This window comes from Melospiza georgiana, chromosome 12 (genome assembly GCF_028018845.1).
Source record: "Melospiza georgiana isolate bMelGeo1 chromosome 12, bMelGeo1.pri, whole genome shotgun sequence".
NCBI classification, from domain to species: domain Eukaryota; kingdom Metazoa; phylum Chordata; class Aves; order Passeriformes; family Passerellidae; genus Melospiza; species Melospiza georgiana.
In genome coordinates, this window is record NC_080441.1 from 11287730 (window position 1) to 11307033 (window position 19304).

Consider the following 19304-nt stretch of genomic DNA (forward strand, 5'->3'; position numbering starts at 1 on the left):
CAAGCTCTTTCTTACTTGTTTCAGTCTAAAAGAAATCAAGAGTCTCCCAAATAAGCCCATAAGGGAGCTCTGAAATCATCCCCAGCCCAAACCAGGAGCAATAAATAACAGCTTTTTAATCCTCCAGCACTCACCTTGAGGGCCCATTTCACCTTTCAGGCCAGCATAACCAGGATCCCCTGGAGGCCCATCTTTACCTGGCATCCCCATCAGGCCAGGCTCACCTCGTGCACCTGCAAAGACACACAGCTGAGACTGGGCTAAGCACTGATTCTGACCCACAGCTGTGGCTCCCACTGATGGCAGCAACAGCACTGGGGCTCCAAGATGGAGGGGACCACAACCCTCAAGGCAGTCTGTGCCCAATTTCACATCCACAATGGCTGGAGAGCCTCAAGACAAGAATTTCCACTGCTACCTAACTGTACTTTATTGAAAGTACCCCTCCCCTTCCTTGGGTAGCTCAGGGACAGGCTTTGGAGAGTACACATCTTTACTATTAAATCCATCTCTGTGCACAGCACAGAGGGGTGGGATCTGCCAGCCTACAAAGACAGCACAGCTGATCATCTGGCAGTGATTCTCCAGGTTCTCCATCCTGCCCTGTCTTTTGAGTTGTGTGGTGTCTCTCAAACCTTGCTCCTGGAGTCCCTGTGTGCAGCTCTCTTTGGCCTCCTTTCTACAGACCAAAGAGAGATCAACAAGCTCCCTGCCTTAGCCCAGAACAACATCTTTGAACTCCTACAATCCTCTTAGCCTCTTGTTGAGACCTAAATCCACCACACTAATGCCTCTGAGCATACAGGACAGGTGGGATGAAACAGCAACTCCAGCCCTTGCACAGAGAGCACAAGCACAGCAACATTGCAGGTGGACACCTTCTACTCAGAAAAAAAGACAAAGATAAGAGGAAAAAGATAATTAGGGACACATTGAGAACACCTGGAGCTGGCCCCACTTTGCTGCTTTTGGAGTCAGTAGGTAAAAGCTGCAGGAGCCAAAAGGAAAGACTGAGCCATCACATTCAGCTGTTACACCTGAAGGAGGAGGCTACACCAATCACCCAACAGCCATTCCTACTGCCACATGACAGCTGCCAAAGCACTCCCAGGTCCTTTCAAGGCAAGCTTACCTTTCAATCCAGATGCTCCAGGGAGTCCAATTGGACCAGTGAGTCCCACATCACCTTTAATGCCTCTCAAGCCAAGAACACCAGGGAAACCTGGAGTGCCTGTGTCCCCTTGGTCAGAAGCTGGGCCAGGGGGCCCTCGTGGTCCTGGAGCACCTGGAAAACCTAGAGACAACAGAGTTTGCTGGCAAAATCTGTTTCTGTGGCAAAGTGAATTCTGGGCCTATCCCCAGCATTTCCTTCTGTGTGGGGAAAGGCTGGAGTCTCAGCCTCTCCAACAAGGCTGTGAGGTACTGAATGGTACCAGTGTCACCATGACAGAGCTTCCAAACCACACACCTGAACTGCCATCAGTGCCTGGAACACCAGCATCTCCAGGTCTGCCCCTTATATCAGATGGAAGAGAAACTCCAGGTGTTCCTGGCAGGCCAGGCACTCCCATAAGACCAGGGGGACCTGGAATAAGAAACACAAAATGAGGGACAACCAAAGGTCTTCATTGATCTTCAGAGACATTGACAGAAGCAGTGGCTGGGGAGCATTTCTATTGAGGAGAACAAAGAGACATCTCACTAAAGGAGGAGAAACAACACATATTGTGCTGTTCAGGAGAGATATAGATACCTTCAGAACTGTGCAACCAACTGTTTCTCAAAGTACAGAGCAACATCACAGATTTCACATTGGCCTGTCAAGCTTCTAACCACCTTTGTGGCTTCAGGAACTGTCTTTGGTAGCTCTGCTGACCACGCAATCCATTAACCTCAGCTGCAATACATCCTGCTTTCCCAACATCAGTATTTACCCACGTCTCCTGCTGAGCCTTTTGGTCCAGGGAATCCTGCAGCTCCTCTTCCCAAGCCTGGAGAGCCTTCTTCACCCTTTGGACCTGGGAGACCTGCAGGTCCTTTCAGTCCAGCTTCACTCAGACCTAATTAAACATGGTTAACAAAGGTAAGAGAGCCCATTCAAATTGCCTAATAGCAGCCAAATTATGACACAAAATGAGTGGTGATTTAAAACCCAGCCCTTTACTACTGTCTCTGCTGCTTTCAGTAGAGCAGCTGGAATTGGTGATCTGGTGCCTCACGTGTTACTCTGGTTGTGCAGAGTGAATTTAAACAATCTGTGAGATGCTGAGAGAAGAGCACATGACTGTTCTGGTCTCCCCACAAGCTTTTGCACAAGAATGGGAACACAGCAGTCCTGTGACAGGATCTGCTGCCAGCCTGTATGCTTGTCCCTCACTGGGACACACCAGACTCAAGGTTCTGGTCTTTAAATAACCTTGTGGGCTTCATGCTGCAGCACAGGGAGGGAGCTCAGTGTGCACAGACTGCAGCAGAATGCACACAGGCACAAGTGGTGCAGGGCAGAGGCTCCCTGAAAAGCTGCAGGGAGATGTTCAGAATGCCACTCTAGAAAAAGGATACACTAAAAGCAGCTCTCTCAGGAAAACTGTGGAGGATCTATATGCTGCAAATCATTGCCTTCTGATAATGTTTTAAACAAAGAAAACACAGGTATTGTTTGAGTTGTACACATGAAGTCTATCCATTTTCATCCATAAAACAGCTGCCACAAATTTTAGCTGCTACTTTACAACGTGACTGTAACTAAACAAGTCTTTTTGGTAAGATCTTTCTTCACTTCTTTCCTTTAGTAAAACCCTGTTTGCAACACAGAATTGCATTCCATTTCATATGACTCAAATATGAGAAAGTCCAGCAAAAGCTCCCTAAAAGCAGAATCTGGAAACAAATCAAAGAAATCAGCTTCTGATTTTATTGATGCCTTCCTTGAGCTCCATATAATGGAGGGCTCTGAAAAGCAGTACAGAAACATTTCATTGTTAAGTCCAATTCAAAGCAAGCATTTGGTGCTGTCCTGCTCAAATCAAACATCCATTAGAAAGAGTTTTATGATTTCATTCTATTAGTTTTCCAGAAGTGACACAACCCTTCAGGAATTCAAGGAGAACCATCACCAGAAAAGTCTTTTTAACTCCACAGGCTGCATTCTGTTCTTACTGGCATTGAAGGAGAGTTAGTTAATGCACATTCAGTATCCTGAGGTTTTTCTTTAGGTCATAATTAAAGCCAGAACTGGGTGAAATAGGGGAATTTTGTGGGAAACATTACTCTCATGGAGGAGCAGTTACATATCTCCCTAGCTATCACACTTCCACCACACATTTCCTTTACCTGGTGTTCCAGGAGAGCCTTTTGTGCCTGGCAAGCCATTCAGACCATTTAAACCTGGAAATCCATGAAAGCCTGAGGAGACATTGGGAACACAAAAGTGAGCACAGTACATAAAGCTGTAAATCTTCCTTCACACAAATTCCCTTCACAGAAACTCTTCCCACTGCTCCCCCTAGTTTTACCCTCATGAACACCCATTAGAGATTCAAACCAAGTGGAAGCCCCCTCCTTTCCTGCCCTTCCTCTGCTTATTCCTAGCAGCTGGTGCCTGCACAAGGTTGCCAAGAGGGAGCCATTTCCCACAGCTGGCCCATCACACGCTGCCTGCCCAAGACACTTGGCCAAAACTCTGCTTTTCTGACCCAAATCCTCCTTCCATCTGCAGATTGCACATCTACCTTTAGGTCCCATTGTTCCACGAGCTCCAGGGAATCCGACAGATCCTGGCTGTCCTGGGGGTCCTGGTGGGCCTGGGGCTCCTCTCAGCCCAGCATTTCCAGAGATTCCTAAAAGCAAGCAGAAAAATATTCCTGTACTACATATCATGTCCAGGCTGAAACAGCTCACAGCTCCATCTTACAGCTTCTGTTTCTGCACTTAACTCATAAGATAGGTGAATAAATATCTAAATAAAGCAAAATCAGATCCAAATCTCTCCTTATGCCACCATCAGCATTGCATTTATCAAACTATTTGTGATTTTGTTAATCGTAGCAGTGACATTCTTCATCATCCACTAAGTAACACATGAACAGGTCACACACAAATAACTCATTAAATTGTTTTTTCAAATAAAACATTTCACTAACAACTTTCACTGTTCTCCAACCTTTGATCTTGATAATCATTTGGGAATCTACCTGCTAATTACCCCACAACCCAAAGACACTTGTAGCCCTTCGTGTGGGTAGATTTGGCTCTAGAGAGGGAACAGACAAAAACATTGCAGTGAAAGAGCTGTGAAGAAGCTGCTACTGCTTGTATCTAACTGAGATCTTCTCTATTTGTTAATGGGATTCCTTTGGGTTTCAGTATTGCAGGATTCAGCATATTTGACCAGCAGGACAAGGTGACACCTTACACTACTGTCCAAGAAAATTCCCATTTTCTTGCCAAATTTCTTGTTTAAGCCTCAGCTGAGACAGGCCAAAGAGGGCTCAGGAAGCATCAAGGTGAGGTTGTCACAGTCACAACAGGAGCTGCAGAACTTGGGTGCTCAGTCCAGTACCTGCTGGTCCTTCCTGGCCAAGATCTCCTGGGCTGCCTTTGGGTCCATTCACCCCAGTGTTTCCTGGATAGCCTGGTTCACCCTTGAGTCCTTCTCTCCCTCTCTCTCCTACAAAGATATAAACAAACAAGTCAAACTGGAGGAAGGCATGAAGAGGGTGAGACACAAGGCATGTGGAGGTTGCAGCACTGGTGTTTGCTCAGCCATCACCTGGGCCCTGGGCTGGACTCCCAGGGTGCCAATGCCAGTGCAAGTTCACTCCTCAAGAAGTGAAGGGAACCCAGCATTACAACTGGGCTGGTCTCAGATATTTTCATTATCACACAGATTTGTGCCCACCTGGATTGCAGACTCCTCAAATCTCACTTTCAGGATTTCAAAAATACCCAAATTTGGCAATGCCAACCTGTTTCATCTCTAGAATTTTGTATTCTTGAAGTGAGCAACCAAGGCCTACTTTACCTGGAAACCCTGGGTCTCCTCTCTCTCCTTTTGGACCAGCAGTGCCAGGAACACCAACAGACTCTCCCTGTTCACCTGGAAAAGAAAGGAAAGGCCATTCTGTCATTGACTGTGGACATCAGTTTCCAGGGCTTGTTTAAGAAAATAAATCTTGCTATATTTCAAATTCATGGTGCAAACAAAGACAATAGGAAATGATGCACCCAGGTCTTATAACCACCAGTGGATGCAGATCCACTCATGCAAATGCACAAGAGACATTTACAGATAATTCCACAACACCCTGCACTTTTGACATGAGGAGATTAGAGAAAAGGGGGCTCCTTGCACTGTCCAACAGGCTTCACACAGTGCTGTGGCCAAACTTCCAGAGGACCATAAAGTATTTATGTTTGGTATGGGTCTTGTCTGAGTGAAGCCTCTTACAAGGGAATTTGTACTTGGAGCCAGTCACTGGAGAGCAATGGGCACTTCCTGAACACTGCTGATTCCTTTGGGTCATTAATATTAGAACAGTGCACAATGAAAGACCAAATACACTGTGAAAGGTTTTTTACCCTTTGGACCAGGAAGGCCAATAGGTCCTGGGAATCCAAGTATTCCTGTGGTGCCATCTGAACCCTGAAAGAAACCAACCCAACCACAATTAAATTGTGCTTTTTATTCTTGTTGTTCCAAGCTTGGGTCATGTGGAATAACAGAACACAAAGGTGTAGGAAGAAATACTGTGTAAAATGCCATTTAATTATATAAGCCAACCAAAAACAATCTGGAAGTTTTGTAAGGAAAAATCCTGCCAGGTTCTGCTGCTGTGCTACAGAAGTACCAATTAGAACACAGAGTTTTGCAAAGAGCACCCAGAGAAGATGATGACACTTAAGAAGGTATTTACCCTCTCTCCTGGCATTCCTGGAAATCCCATGATACCAGGTGCACCCTTCTGTCCTGGCAGGCCAGGTTGTCCAGGTGGGCCAGGGAAGCCTGGGTCACCATGAGGACCTCTCTCTTTGCTTGGTGACCCAACTGGACCAGGGAGACCAGGCTGCCCACGGCTTCCTGGCATTCCTTTATCACCTGGGTAATACAGAAGAGTGGAATTTCAATAATACAGACATCCAGCTCGTTTGGGTCAGTTGACCTGTTACCCTAAACCCCCCTAAAGAGGAAGAAGGAGTGGCATTAGATCTACAGAACAGAACTCCAAAGACAAACTGTTTTCTCAAAATCCAGAACTGCCATATGCAAGTCCTGCTAGAATGGGAATGGCAGAACTGAAAACAGTAACACTGTGGGCACTGCCAAAAAGACAGACCATGCTCCACTGATAACAAGCCCAGATACTGAACAACTGATACTGACAACTATCTGCAATGTTGTGAAATACCTCTAGGTCCTGGAAATCCTCCCAGTCCAGCTAATCCAGGATCTCCTTTGTCTCCTTTAAATTGCAGTGCCTGTTCTGAAGTCCCAAGAACAGGAACACCTGGTGGACCTATATCACCTCTGTCACCTGAAGAAATAAAAAGTCGGGAAATCTTCTTGCAAAATAATCTAGCAGAGAAAAACAGAACTTCCATGTCTCCTGATGCAAATTCATTAGTACTCTTTGGTAAACAGGCCAAAGTATTCAAAAATAGAAGATTACAATATTTAGAAGAATAATACCAGACACAGACATTTCAGAATTGCCTTCTAAGTCCTTCTGCTGCAAAAGCCATTCAGATGTTTCTCACCTTTTTGACCTTGAAGTCCCACAGCTCCTGGACCTCCTTTTCCTCCAGCTGTGCCAGGAGCTCCTTTAAACCCATTCACTCCAGGGACACCAGGCAGTCCTGGCATACCAGGGAAACCAAGCAGGCCAGAAGAGCCCTTCTCACCTGCATAGAAATGTTGAGAATTAAAAAGGGAATATCAGTCTCTCCTCGTACACCCTGCACACCCACTCTGGGGCAGGGAGAGGCTGCCTGGGGCTGGCCAATCACCCAAATCTGGGTTCTTAAGCACATGGCACAGGCACAGCACTGTCACTGTCTCCACCCACAATACTTTCAACCAGCACTTCTCAGTTCACCTTTGAGAGCCTGGGCCTGCTTCCAGTGCAGATCAAACACAATCAATTTGCAAGAGAACAACATGCAGTTCCACAGCTCTATTGCTTTGTGTTATTCTCCAGGTAACCAACTACTGTACTGGTGCTTAAAGACCACAGAGCTTGCAAGTTTTTCCTTCCCATTTGATTTGTGCTTGATTTACTCCCTTCTTTCTATAAATTTCATTCACTGTTCATTTCTTCAATTTTCTTGTTTATTTTGATTTACACAATCCTTTGTCCACAAGAACCTAAGACCTTTAAGATAGATTTTCTTAGGAACATTATTGATAATTAAGTCCATAATTTGTAACTCAGCAGCAAAACAAATGCATCCCAACACTAGTTGGGGATTCATTCCATTCCAGCAAGTTGGGCCTAAAATCAGCACCAGCAAGGTTATTTTTTTTGTGGACACAGCAATCTCAGGACTGAAACACCTACCTTTTGGCCCAGAGAAACCTGGATGTCCATCCTGACCAAAGGGCCCAGGTGGCCCTACGAATCCTCTTTCCCCAGGAGATCCTGGAGCACCATCAAGACCTGGGAAGCCTTTCATGCCAGCAGGGCCTTGTGGTCCTACATCCCCAGCCACACCTTTGACTCCAGGAGGTCCTGAATCAACACAAGAAAGAACTCAATCCAGGATATTGCACAGAACTAGGACAGCCTGTGGCAGCTTCCCAAGCTCTTTAAACACAGCACTGTTTTTAATGACAAATGGACCTTATGGCACATGCAGCCTACTAGAAGGCATAAAGCTTAGAACTGCAGAAGCATTAGTCATCTAATAATGAAATACCTACAAGGAGGGTTACTGCCTACACCACTACACAACTGGCAAGAGTGAAACCCCTTATTCTGACCACCAGACACTGACCTGCAATGCACAGTCTTACCTTCATCATCAGGGCAGCCAAGACAGAATGGGGAGCATCATTAATGCCACCTTCTGCTCCCTACCCCATCATCTGGGTGAACCAGAGATCAATCAGCTAGACAGGCTTATTTTCACAAGTTCTTTTTTCACCTTGGGAGTTGAGCTGTACTTCTCAAGAGCCAATTGCTCACTACAGGAACAAGCTGATTGTGCTCTCACAAAACCAATACCATACACACTATTTTGCCTCTATATGTTTCTAGCTGAAGCTTTATAATGGTTTACAATTTTAAACAAAGGCTCAAACCATTGAAAACAGAATGCTCAGATCCAAAGGAACGAAGAGAAGGAAAACTCAGGTTGCTTCTGAAAAATTACATTTGTTGCAGTTGCTGTCAATATTCAAGCTGTTATACTCAGGGCTTTGTGCAACAACCCAGCAATTTTTTAAGCAGATGAAAGAGCTGCCTTATTTAAGAAGACAAAGAAGACACACACACTTAAAATCTCTGCATATTAATAATTTCCTTATAGGGTTGAGACTTTGTTACTGTCTGAGCATTCTCATTACAATGGTTCCTTGCCTTCTGCTTCGATTAGCAATGATAAGGGGTATCACCTATGGTCAATGCAATTCTTGTAGCATTAAAAGCTGGGTTGTTAGTCCATGAGCTTTTATGCTACACTGCATTTTCTCACCTTGACAGCCTATGTGAAGAACCCATAACCAAACAGTGTGACATCAGAAATGGAGAGTTGATGATAAATGGAATAGAAACATGGTGAAGGAAAAAACAGACAAAATATGTAAACAGGAAGAACAAGGCTACAAAAGAAATTAATGATTCAGGGAGACAACAGCTGTAAAAAAAACTTAGTTATTTGGAGCTTATCATCCTAGCAATAGGAGATTTTTAAAAACAGTTGAGGGAAAGTCAAATATGGCACACAGACCATAAATGTGAAACAACAGAGAGGCAGAAAGAATGTTAATATTAAAATTTTAAAAAATTAAATCTCTATAATTTTTATGTCAAGTGATGTTACTGCTTTCATTCATTCATTGCCACTGTGCTTCAGCACTGACATTCCACATGTCAGAAGAGCACTTTTATGTCCCAGACCATTATCTACCAATTCCCAGGTCTCTCTTTGCTTGGTTCTCAAATCTTTCATATACTGCGATGAAACACTTCAGTCAGTGCAGCTTTACAGATACCACTATACTCCAGTGGTGGGGATTTTTTCCTCTGAAGTGAAGGAAAATAAAGCTCTCTTCTGCTCCAGCAAAGAGAAAGACAGAGAAGACAAGTGCTTGTCCTGAGAAAGTCAACAATTTTTCAATCTAAATCACATTTCAAGTAACCCTACACAATAGAAATTAATTGTCATGAAAATGGGAAATGAAGATTAGTCAATGATACAGCCAACACGTAAGAGCAAAGATGTTAAAAACTTCATGACACTTAAGATGCTTTCTTCTATCTTTCTACTGTACTTCCTAAAGTATTGGGATAACATTTCCCAGCAGGAACTGCCCAGCAGCCAGAGTCAAGAGGCCCAAATTCTGCACTGTTATCCCTAACCAGAGGTTGGGGCTCACTCTGAGCAATGCCAAACTTCTCCCACACTTCAACACCCCAGAGCTCAGCTCCTTGTCTTCATTTGAAAACACCACATACCTGGTGCTCCTGCCAGGCCAGCTGACCCCAGGGGTCCTGGTTTTCCCTTAATGCCAAAAGGGCCTCCAGGGCCGGGAGGACCCCGCAGTCCAGGGACACCGGAATATCCTGGCTGACCCTGTGCACCTTTAACACCCAGGAGGCCTGGTCTTCCATCCAGCCCTGGAAACAGAGAGATGGGAGGTTACAGAACAAAGAAAGCAAAATTCACACTTTAAATTTAAAATGAGTTTTAATGAAAGCCTTTGAGTTGCATTAGATTCTAATGGAAAACCAGCAAATCACCATCTGTGAGCAGCTCAGAGGAGCTGCATTATCTTAAAGTGATTGGAAATAGGAAGGGTCTTTGAAAAAAGAAATAGTTTGATATTCCCACATACAAACAATATCAGTGCTTACCTTTTGGTCCTGGAAATCCAATATCACCTGTAAGCCCTTTATCACCTGGAAGTCCAGGTCGGCCACGCTCTCCCACAGCTCCACTCTCAGCACCAAATACATCTCCAAGAGCTCCTTTTATTCCAGCTAAGCCTGGAGCACCCCTTTTCCCAGGCAAACCATCTGTTCCATCCAGTCCTGGAAGTCCTTGTGAGCCTTGCTCTCCTCGAGGTCCAGGGAAGCCTCAAAGAGAAGATCCATAAGTCACTCAACAGAAGTACAGAATACTGCTTCCAATAACATCTCAAATAAAATACACATTAAAAAAAATCCTATTAAAGAAAAAATTGCTTGAAAAGCTGCAAAATATTTCAGTACTGAATTAGAAACAATAATTGGTGATGGAAAGATGAAGCTGTTGAAAGGTTTAGGTTTTTTGGACCTTTTTTTTTTCAAGAAAAGAATACTGTAGAAGTGTGCAGCTGCAGCTATATAAAGCATTCCAAGCTTGCTTTTGCTAGATGGTAGGTTAAGCAAAAGGACAAAACCCCTAACCCTCATCATCTTTGCTTCTTGGTCTTTACACAACCATCAGAAATTCCTATGGCTAAAATGAGTCCAAGCACTGTGTACAGTGTGCCTTGACCAGAGTACCACGGGGCTTAAAATAAATGTTACACTAAATTTGTGGCTAACCTAGACTGGAACCAAGTACGTGACAATGGACTCTGGAGAAACAAACTGCTGACTGTTCTCCTTTCTCCCAGCAGTGATACAGTGTTACAGGCAGGTGATAAACATCCTGAATATTTCCTTTGTTTTCTCCCAAGCTGCAATCACTTGTCTGCATTTGCAAGGAGAGCAATGGAACATTCAATGGAGCATTATGAATGTGTGAGGCAGAAGTGGCCAGGAAGGCCAGATAACTCTTCTGATAAAGTACTGTACACATTGATCAGACAACAGAAAGAACTCCAGCAACTTCCCTCTTACCAGGTTCCCCTTGCAAGCTTATTATTCCTGGAGACCCTGGCTGTCCTTTAGACCCATGTAATCCAGGTTGGCCTGGAATGCCAGAAAAGCCTTTGCTGCCTTTGGGACCTAAGGATAAAAATAAATTAATTAATAATATCAACAAACAAATAGCAGAAGACAAAAAACACAGCACAGGAAAACAGGATCAAATCTTTTCTGCAAAGCTGGTGCTGGATACAAAATTTAAGCTAAATGAAGTCTAAAAGCCATGGCCACATACAAGCAGAAGCTTTGTGTTCAAGGCTACATGAAGGCTAAAAAATGGTGCGGTTAATACGATCCTCCATGGGATTTAGGCCTCGTCACTTTGGGAAAAAAAAGGACATTGTTCTGCCAGTTAACCCTCTGGAATAACTATCCCTTGGAGGAGGACTAATTGGGAGGTATTATCTTCTTTGACAAATGAGAGCTGTTTGGCAGTCAGTCAGTGCATTACATCATCCTGTGTCCCCACCTGGCAGTCCTGGAAAGCCGGGAGTCCCTGGGGGCCCATAAGCTCCAGGAACTATGCAGGGCAAGGTGATACCTACAACAAAGAAACACCAAGGTTGTAGCCTGACTCTGCCAGTTTAAACCAGTGATACTGTATTATTGCCTTTATCTTAACTTTCTTATTAAATCATAGTTCTGACTTGGGATCTCTCACTGGTTTGCTTTCAAACTGGTACAAAGTCATAGACTCTAAATGCTTTTCCTCATTTTCACAATAAGGTCTTTCAATGTGGACAAATAAGGAATGATTATTTCTTCTACCCACACACTTTTCTTTAATATTAGAAATGAATGAATATTAGAAATTTCTTTAATATTAGAATGATTATTTCTTCTACCCACACACTTTGTAGGATGTTATGTATTATAATGTATGCATTAAAATACATAACATCCTACAAAGTGTGGATGTTATCAAAGGATGTTATGTATTTTTATGTATGCATTTTATTTCCTAGTATGGGAGGAAAGGTACAAGTTTTCTTACACATCTCGGTGGAGGTGCAAACTGAACTGGCTAATGACTTACTCCCTTTCCCACATGTTCTGACTATAAATACTCTCCTACACAAAGGACTGTTCATTGTTCCCAAAGCTTTCATGTAGCACTCATAAAAAGCTGGCTTCTGATGTACTCTGCAGAATAAATGGAGTTCACATCATGCACAGAGCATTTTACTTATCTCAAAATGCAACTTTAATTTACCAGATTCTGTAGGAGAAAATTTACTGAACAAATATGTAAGCTTTCACAACCAGGAATTAGTAAGCTTTTAGCATTTAGCAAGTGACTTGAAAAAAAGCTTATGCAGACTATCCCTGGGGGAGATTAATGCTACATCAATACAATGGACATCTCCTCCCATAACAAGAAGGCAGCATGACACTGGTGTGAGGTACTATCCCCATCCAGCACATCTGGCAACCTCCTGGGGCTGCCCTGGCCTTGCTCTCACCTCCCTCTGGCTCTGAGATTCCTCTGCCAACTCTTCTCACTGTGGTGGTCTCACCACCAAGGGTTTTGAGCTCAGAGCATCAGTCCAGAAATCTATGCCACTATATTATGCCTGCAAATACTTTACTAGCTCTGCATTATTGACACAGACAGAATTACAAACCTAGAAGCCCAAGTATACACAGCATGCAAAGTACACTGAAAATCATCAGTGACAAAGAAAATACTGTTTACCTTAAGTTATATTTAAATGGCTGACATGGAATCAAAACACTGGGACCAGCTTTCTGTAGTCATTTTGTAATGAAAACATTTTCCATAAATGTTTAGACATGAATTTCCATGTAACTAAATTTGAGAATGAGCATAAAACATCATATGTGAAGTATTATCAAACCCATATTTACTTACTTTATCACTCATTATGGTATGCTTTAGGTGCATATAATGACACAGCTACTGAGCAAACCACAGTACCTCAGGAAGCAAACAGAGCCCAGAGCTGGTTGCACAAGTCTTAACTGAACTCCCTACCTGACTGTCTTGACAACCTCTTATTCATCATCACCTGTTCATTCATACAATGCATTACCATTTCTTCTTTTAGAAAAATCTGGAGCTCTTATTTCAATAATAGTAATAGTTCTGAAAACTGAATCAGACACCTCAGATATCAGTGAATTACTATTTTTATTTGGACAATGATTTAGGTGTTTTCAAAAACCTCATTTTATCACTCTTCATAACCACCTTTGGTGTAAAATGGCTCTCCAACAATAGTCAGGGAGCAGGTCCATCTAATACTCTCAGTATTTCAGCACTGCTTGAGTATTTATTGCTCATTATCTGTGTCCCCCTGAACATGACAACTTGAGAAATCTGTGACTGCCATGTGAGGCCTGGTGAGCCCACAAACAAGTTTCAAATAATTTGAAGAGCAGTCTTCAGCCTAATGCAATCTTCTGGCCTGGCCACAAGAACAGCAGTAAATTGAGTATTTCACTTGCAGCTTTACCCTTTTTAAAGTAAGAGCAGACCCAGCAATACCTACCTGGAGGGCCTGGAAGACCTGCTTGTCCTGGAAACCCATCCATTCCACTGTCACCTGGTGGTCCACGAACTCCACTAGGGCCTGGGTATCCAACACCAGGAGAACCAGGCTCTCCTCGATGGCCCTTGGAGCCAGGCAATCCTGGCAGACCCTTTTCACCTGGGAAACCCAGCCCATCATCACCCTGTGCACAGCAAAGACAATTACAGCTCAGAGTCAAAGGGACGCAGAAAGAATGTCCATCACTATAATTTTAACAAGTGTGTAAGAGTTTGGTTGGGTCTGTGCAAAGGTCATGTGAGCCTGAAAAGATATATAGAAACCACTGTAAATTATCCATCCTTACTTTAAAATGCAGCAAAATTTGGTGACTATAACAAAAAATATTTCATGTTGTATTTGCCAAAATGCAAATACTCCAGATTCTGAAAGATATTTACCTTCTTTTTAATTGATAAGATTCTGCTGTGATTTTTTTTTTCTATTTCAAGATTTTACTTATAATTATGCCTACAATGCTTATGTCTTTTAGGACTCAACATAGAACAGCATTAGGGCCTAGTGAAGTTTATCTTTTGATAGAGGCATTTGGAATGCCAGTTATTAATCCTGACCAAGACAAATTTGTGCTCAGGACTGTGAGCTTTTGATGTATTTGAAGCTTTACCACAGGGCTAATCAGGACCAGTTTGCCAGGCCTGGCTGTTTTCTCTGCTCCTTATTCCAGTTCTGAAGCACTGCTGCTGGGTTAATCTGGACTTACTGGAGGGCCTGGTGGGCCTGGCAGGCCTGGAAGTCCATCCCTGCCCGGAGCTCCTGGGATGCCTGAAGGTCCTGGGGGTGCTGTCGCACCGCGGTCCCCACGAGCACCTTTGACTGTTGCATAGGATGGATCCCCTTTTTCTCCCTTAAGGCCTGGAAGTCCTTGCTGACCAGCTGAAGCCTACAGACCAATACATAAAGAGAAGGTTTTGCTTCTTAAAAATGTCATACAAGGGCAGAACACAATGACCAGATCAGAATGAATCTCCAGAGGGTTTCCTATTGTGTACATTAACTTGGGAGGGGAAAGAGGTTGGTTTGTTTTCAGCTGTTTCTACTGTCACTACAGCTCTGCAGTGGCAAGCCAAACCTTGGTAACAGTGATAGCAATTTTGCATGGCATCTGGGAACATGACATCACTTGTGATATAATGAGACCCAAGTAATGAAACTTCTTCCCTATTGCTTGGTGTGTTGCACTTACTGACACTGATAAAGATCCTCTGAAGATAAATGATTTGTATCCTTATGGACTACGATTTTCAAAAGTAAATACTTGCAATGAGCAATGCTCAGCACTTTGGAAAATCCTATTTGTTATGGTAGCTGTTTGATAAAAACCAGAGCTCAACTCCCATTGATGTATTTAGCATACAGCAGTTAGGAAGCAGACTCCATCTGTGGAGCACAGTTTTTACAGCTACGAGCAATAATGTGGAAAGATCTCCTTGTTTGATTTTTCAGATCTTCTCTCCATGCACATGTACAACTGCCTTCCCAGCCAGCCCTCACTTAGGAAGAGCCCTGGGTCTAATCCAATGTATGTCTACTTCCAAGAAATCCTGGGATGAATAACTCTTACTGCTTTTCTCTTGACTGATGAATGTGCAGTTCTCAGAATTTAAGAACCATTTGTTCTCCCATTTTTATAGCTGATAGTATCTCTACTTTCAGTTTCTTTACACAGATCAGTTTCTAGGTTGATTTTTTTTTAATCCAAACAAATAGAAGCAAGTATGAAAAAAAAAAAAAAGTTCTTTCATTACATTCAAGACCAGCAATTGCTGGTGACAATTCAGAGTAACCAACACAAACTGTTGCTGCCTTACCGGAGGGCCTCGCAGTCCTGGTGCTCCCACAGAGCCTGGGTCCCCACCAATGCCCTTGGCACCAGGCACACCAGGGCTTCCTGATGGACCTGGTGGGCCTGAGATGCCTTTTAGGCCAGCTCTTGTAACTCCTCCATCACAAGCACAATCACCTGCCTCTCCTGGAAAACAGTCAACACTCCAAACTGAGTTTCATTTGGATAAAGACCCTTTTCACCTGCAAGAGCTCCAAAAGCAGTATTTGATTCGATTAAGACAAAGCCATTCTCATATTCTCATTCTCCTCTGCTCAAGTGATGCGAGTGCCAAGAAAGAGGAGCTCAGGTTTTCTCCAGTTTAATTTCCATGCAATGCTCATCACCAAATAACTGTGTGTGGCACATACCTCAGCACTTCTAGACCAAAGGTTTAAACTTTCCTAAACAGATGGGTTTAGGGGAGTTTTAGGGAGGTCTTGTGCATTTTTTAAGAGATGGTTATCAGAGAAAACAAATCCATACTCCCCCCCCTCCCAGTAGGTTACAATGACCCCCTCAATTGTTACTGGTCATGGACCCACACAATCACCAAGCACAGTGATATCTGTGTCATCACGGCTTTTATATATAAATAAATAACTGGTTCTGTCACACTAAGACCCAAATTCTCATGATTTTTAGCACAGGCGAGAATGAAATTAAGTTTTTCTGTCATTTACAGCCTCTATTGCAAAAAGCAGTGAATAAGATTTTATTTCTAAGTCTCATGGCTTTAAAGTATAACTTACTTAGGCAATTTTCTGTGCATGATATGTTTATCAGCTTATTTGCCTGAGCAGAATAAGAAGAAGAAATAGGATTTTACTGACAGTGCTGGGCACAACTCTCTCTAAATTGCAAAGGCTGTTGGCTCCTTCAACCCCTCCTGTGATTTGTCATAGAGACACTAAGAACTCATCCCTTAGGATACTAACCACATGTAAAAATATCTTTCAGCCTGATGACAGCTGAAAAGCTCTCTGAAAACAAGAGTCAGTTACCTTTGTAGCCCTTTGGACCCAAAGCTCCTGGCAGCCCTCTTGGCCCAGGCTCCCCTGGGACCCCAGTTCTTCCACTCAGGATTATCCCTGGGGAGAATGAAGGGCCTATATGCAGAAAGAAGGCAAGGAAAAGCCATGAGAAGGCTGATCTCCAGCTCATTACTGACTTACAAAATCAGTGATACAACTGTAACCAGATAAAACTGTAACTGTGGATGCAACACAAGGAGATGGGTCTTGGTTGGTACCACCCATGGTAGTTCTATGGTTCTCTGCCACATTTGCTTCCAGCTCCTCATACAGAAAAGCAAAAGTTCTCACAGTGTGCATCCAACAGAGTTTAATTCCTCTACTCTGCCACTGCACTTTTTCACAGATTTACCAGCTGACCAAAGAACTCACCAAACTGTGGACAGGTAGTGTAAAGAATGGCAAATTACTTTCATTCAGTGGTTGCAGCTCAGGAAAGACACTAAAGGGCAAAAGGGTTAAGGGGACTTTCCCTGTCCCTCATTTCATGACTGCAGGACTGTTGTCTACATCTCTTTATATGCTAAATAGAACGAAACATAAGTTGATGGAAACAGCAGCAGAAAGCAATCAAACATAATCTAAAATTACACTGTCTGCAAACCCTTCCCCTCTGTGACAACAGTAAGATGGAGTGCTGACCAGCACAGTCTGATGCTCCATGGAGACAAACTGCAGCCATCAGCTAAACACAGCCACAGGAGCCTTGCAGACTCTGCAGAAAACTGAGCCGGACTGGACTAGCAAAAAGTTAAGAGAACACTTATTTCTTCTCCTCAGAAAACCAGTTTATCTGCTCACTGGCTACATCACTGAAATGTCCCCTGTTCTGAAGGGTTGGCTCTCAAAAAAACCCCAGCTTATGGCAGGATGGTAAAACACAGTTTTGTAAACTCAACCCTGATCCTGTAATACTCAATTTCTGAGGAAAACAAAACAATGCACTACTAATTTAATACAGACATTCATGCAAATGAACATGCAAAAACAAAATCTATTTCCTTAGGTCTGGAATCCTATCTGACTCCTGGTACCCAAACTACTTGCTCACAAGACAGACATTTACCTCAGGTGTTCATAAAGTCTGTTCTTTACCTAAGCCAACAGGAGACTAGCCTAGACCTTCAAAGCCCTTGCTGTCATAAACTGTGTGTACACAACTTTGTGCTTCAGTCTCTCAGGCTACCACGCTCAACAATAATTACATTTATTGTCTTACTTTAAAAGAGTGTCAACTCATATATTTAAGTCTGTGAGCTACAATCACAATGAGGTGTCAGTCAAACATTTACAGTTTACAGATGAATAATCCTTCCTGGCAAAAAACTAAATATATAAATGATTATTTATCCTATTTCACTCTGAATCTAATACAAAAATGGATGTAAAAATTCTACATACGTGGTGAACCAGGCAATCCTGGCGCCCCTGGCAGACCTGGCAAACCACCTCTGCCAGGAGGGCCTGGTATTCCAATTGTTGCTCTTCCTGGTTCTCCAACTTCACCCTTCACTCCTGGAATACCTGGAGACCCTCCAGGGCCCATTCCATCTAGACAACAATGACACAATGAGCAGCTCTCCAGCAGCAAACACATTAAGTATTTTTAATGTTAAGATAATTACCATTGTACCCTGAACTGCAATCATGTTAGGACAGAACAATTCATAATTTTACACCAAGGAAAAAGTATTAATTGTAGGGAATAACTGGCTCCCATTTACACACTCCTTTGGTGACCCAAAATACTTCATAGCACTGTTTAAGTCCCTGTGAACAATCAGACAATTAACTATGTAACACTGAGCAGGGGGGTTATTTTCTGATTTTCTTGGCAGTTCCAAATATCTGGATTACTGCAGGCCAGAATTTCCCAGATGACATTCAAGTGAAACAAAAACTTTTGAGTGAGATCTTGGATGGGACAAATGGGTTGCACGCCCAGTGGGTTTATCAAGCCAATCTGTTAGCTCTTTATTGCAAATAGAAAAAGTCATTAAAATTTTTCAAAAATATTCATTATAATTTAAAGGGCAGGAAAAGTTCTTCCAATCAGCACATTTAAAATGGAAATCAAACCACAGCCTCCTGTGTACACTGCCACACCAAATATTCACATGTGACGACTGGGCTGTAATAATTGTGGCACTAATTCTGCTCACATCTAAGCCAACAATTGGCTTCCCTATGAGCCATCCCTGCCTCCTATTTCTCATACAGCAGCCTGCAAATCAGCTGCAGGAGCAGGGAGAGGCTTGCTCCAATACCTTTAACCATCTCCAGGCCACCACCCAGAAATTTCTCCACAAACCCAGAGCAAACAGCCTGCCAAGAGCACTGTCCCAGCTCCTTTACCTCTCTCCAGGCCTGGAAACCCTGGAGCCCCTGGAAGGCCTGGTAAGCCAACAATTCCTTCATCTCCTGGAGGACCAGGTATTCCTGGGTTTCCAGGGTCACCTGGGGCACCTATTAGAGAAAGAGGAAAGCAAAGAAGAAAATCTCATCAGAATTTCTGCTGAAATACTGTTCAGTCAATTACTGTAGTGGCCATTGATCTCTCAGATAGCAAAGGCTGCCAAGCTGTGAGCAGGAAGCCTGTTAGTCAAAGTTAATAATATTGGGAAAAATTCCTCCTGAGCTGTTACAGAGGTTGTTTCAAACTTGACCGAAGGAGAAAGAAAAGGAGAGACCATGCCATGTCCCTTACCTTTATGGCTTCAGAGACTGCTCCCATGCAGGCCTCAATCAGCTGTGGCATTAATTAAGCTCATTTTTCTCAACAATAGTCTTACCTCATTGG

The 19304-nt window shown here is 43.2% G+C and overlaps 1 protein-coding gene across 1 annotated transcript in view; it reads right to left on the reverse strand.

Annotated features, from left to right (window-relative positions):
• The window catches only part of COL4A6 (collagen type IV alpha 6 chain), a 70273-nt gene that overhangs the window by 4058 nt on the left and 46911 nt on the right, over window positions 1–19304 (reverse strand). Inside the window, exons 16-38 of the mRNA XM_058032370.1 lie at window positions 18860–18970; window positions 17906–18055; window positions 16475–16579; window positions 15457–15617; window positions 14349–14528; window positions 13586–13769; window positions 11542–11613; window positions 11046–11153; window positions 10074–10295; window positions 9675–9836; window positions 7557–7727; window positions 6757–6900; window positions 6408–6533; window positions 5916–6097; window positions 5581–5644; window positions 5024–5098; window positions 4562–4669; window positions 3732–3839; window positions 3334–3405; window positions 1935–2060; window positions 1469–1585; window positions 1133–1294; window positions 135–233 (exon numbers count right to left, since the gene is read on the reverse strand). Of these exons, the coding sequence (XP_057888353.1) occupies window positions 135–233; window positions 1133–1294; window positions 1469–1585; window positions 1935–2060; window positions 3334–3405; window positions 3732–3839; window positions 4562–4669; window positions 5024–5098; window positions 5581–5644; window positions 5916–6097; window positions 6408–6533; window positions 6757–6900; window positions 7557–7727; window positions 9675–9836; window positions 10074–10295; window positions 11046–11153; window positions 11542–11613; window positions 13586–13769; window positions 14349–14528; window positions 15457–15617; window positions 16475–16579; window positions 17906–18055; window positions 18860–18970 (3009 nt within the window). The remainder of the gene's footprint in view (window positions 1–134; window positions 234–1132; window positions 1295–1468; window positions 1586–1934; window positions 2061–3333; window positions 3406–3731; window positions 3840–4561; window positions 4670–5023; window positions 5099–5580; window positions 5645–5915; window positions 6098–6407; window positions 6534–6756; window positions 6901–7556; window positions 7728–9674; window positions 9837–10073; window positions 10296–11045; window positions 11154–11541; window positions 11614–13585; window positions 13770–14348; window positions 14529–15456; window positions 15618–16474; window positions 16580–17905; window positions 18056–18859; window positions 18971–19304) is intronic.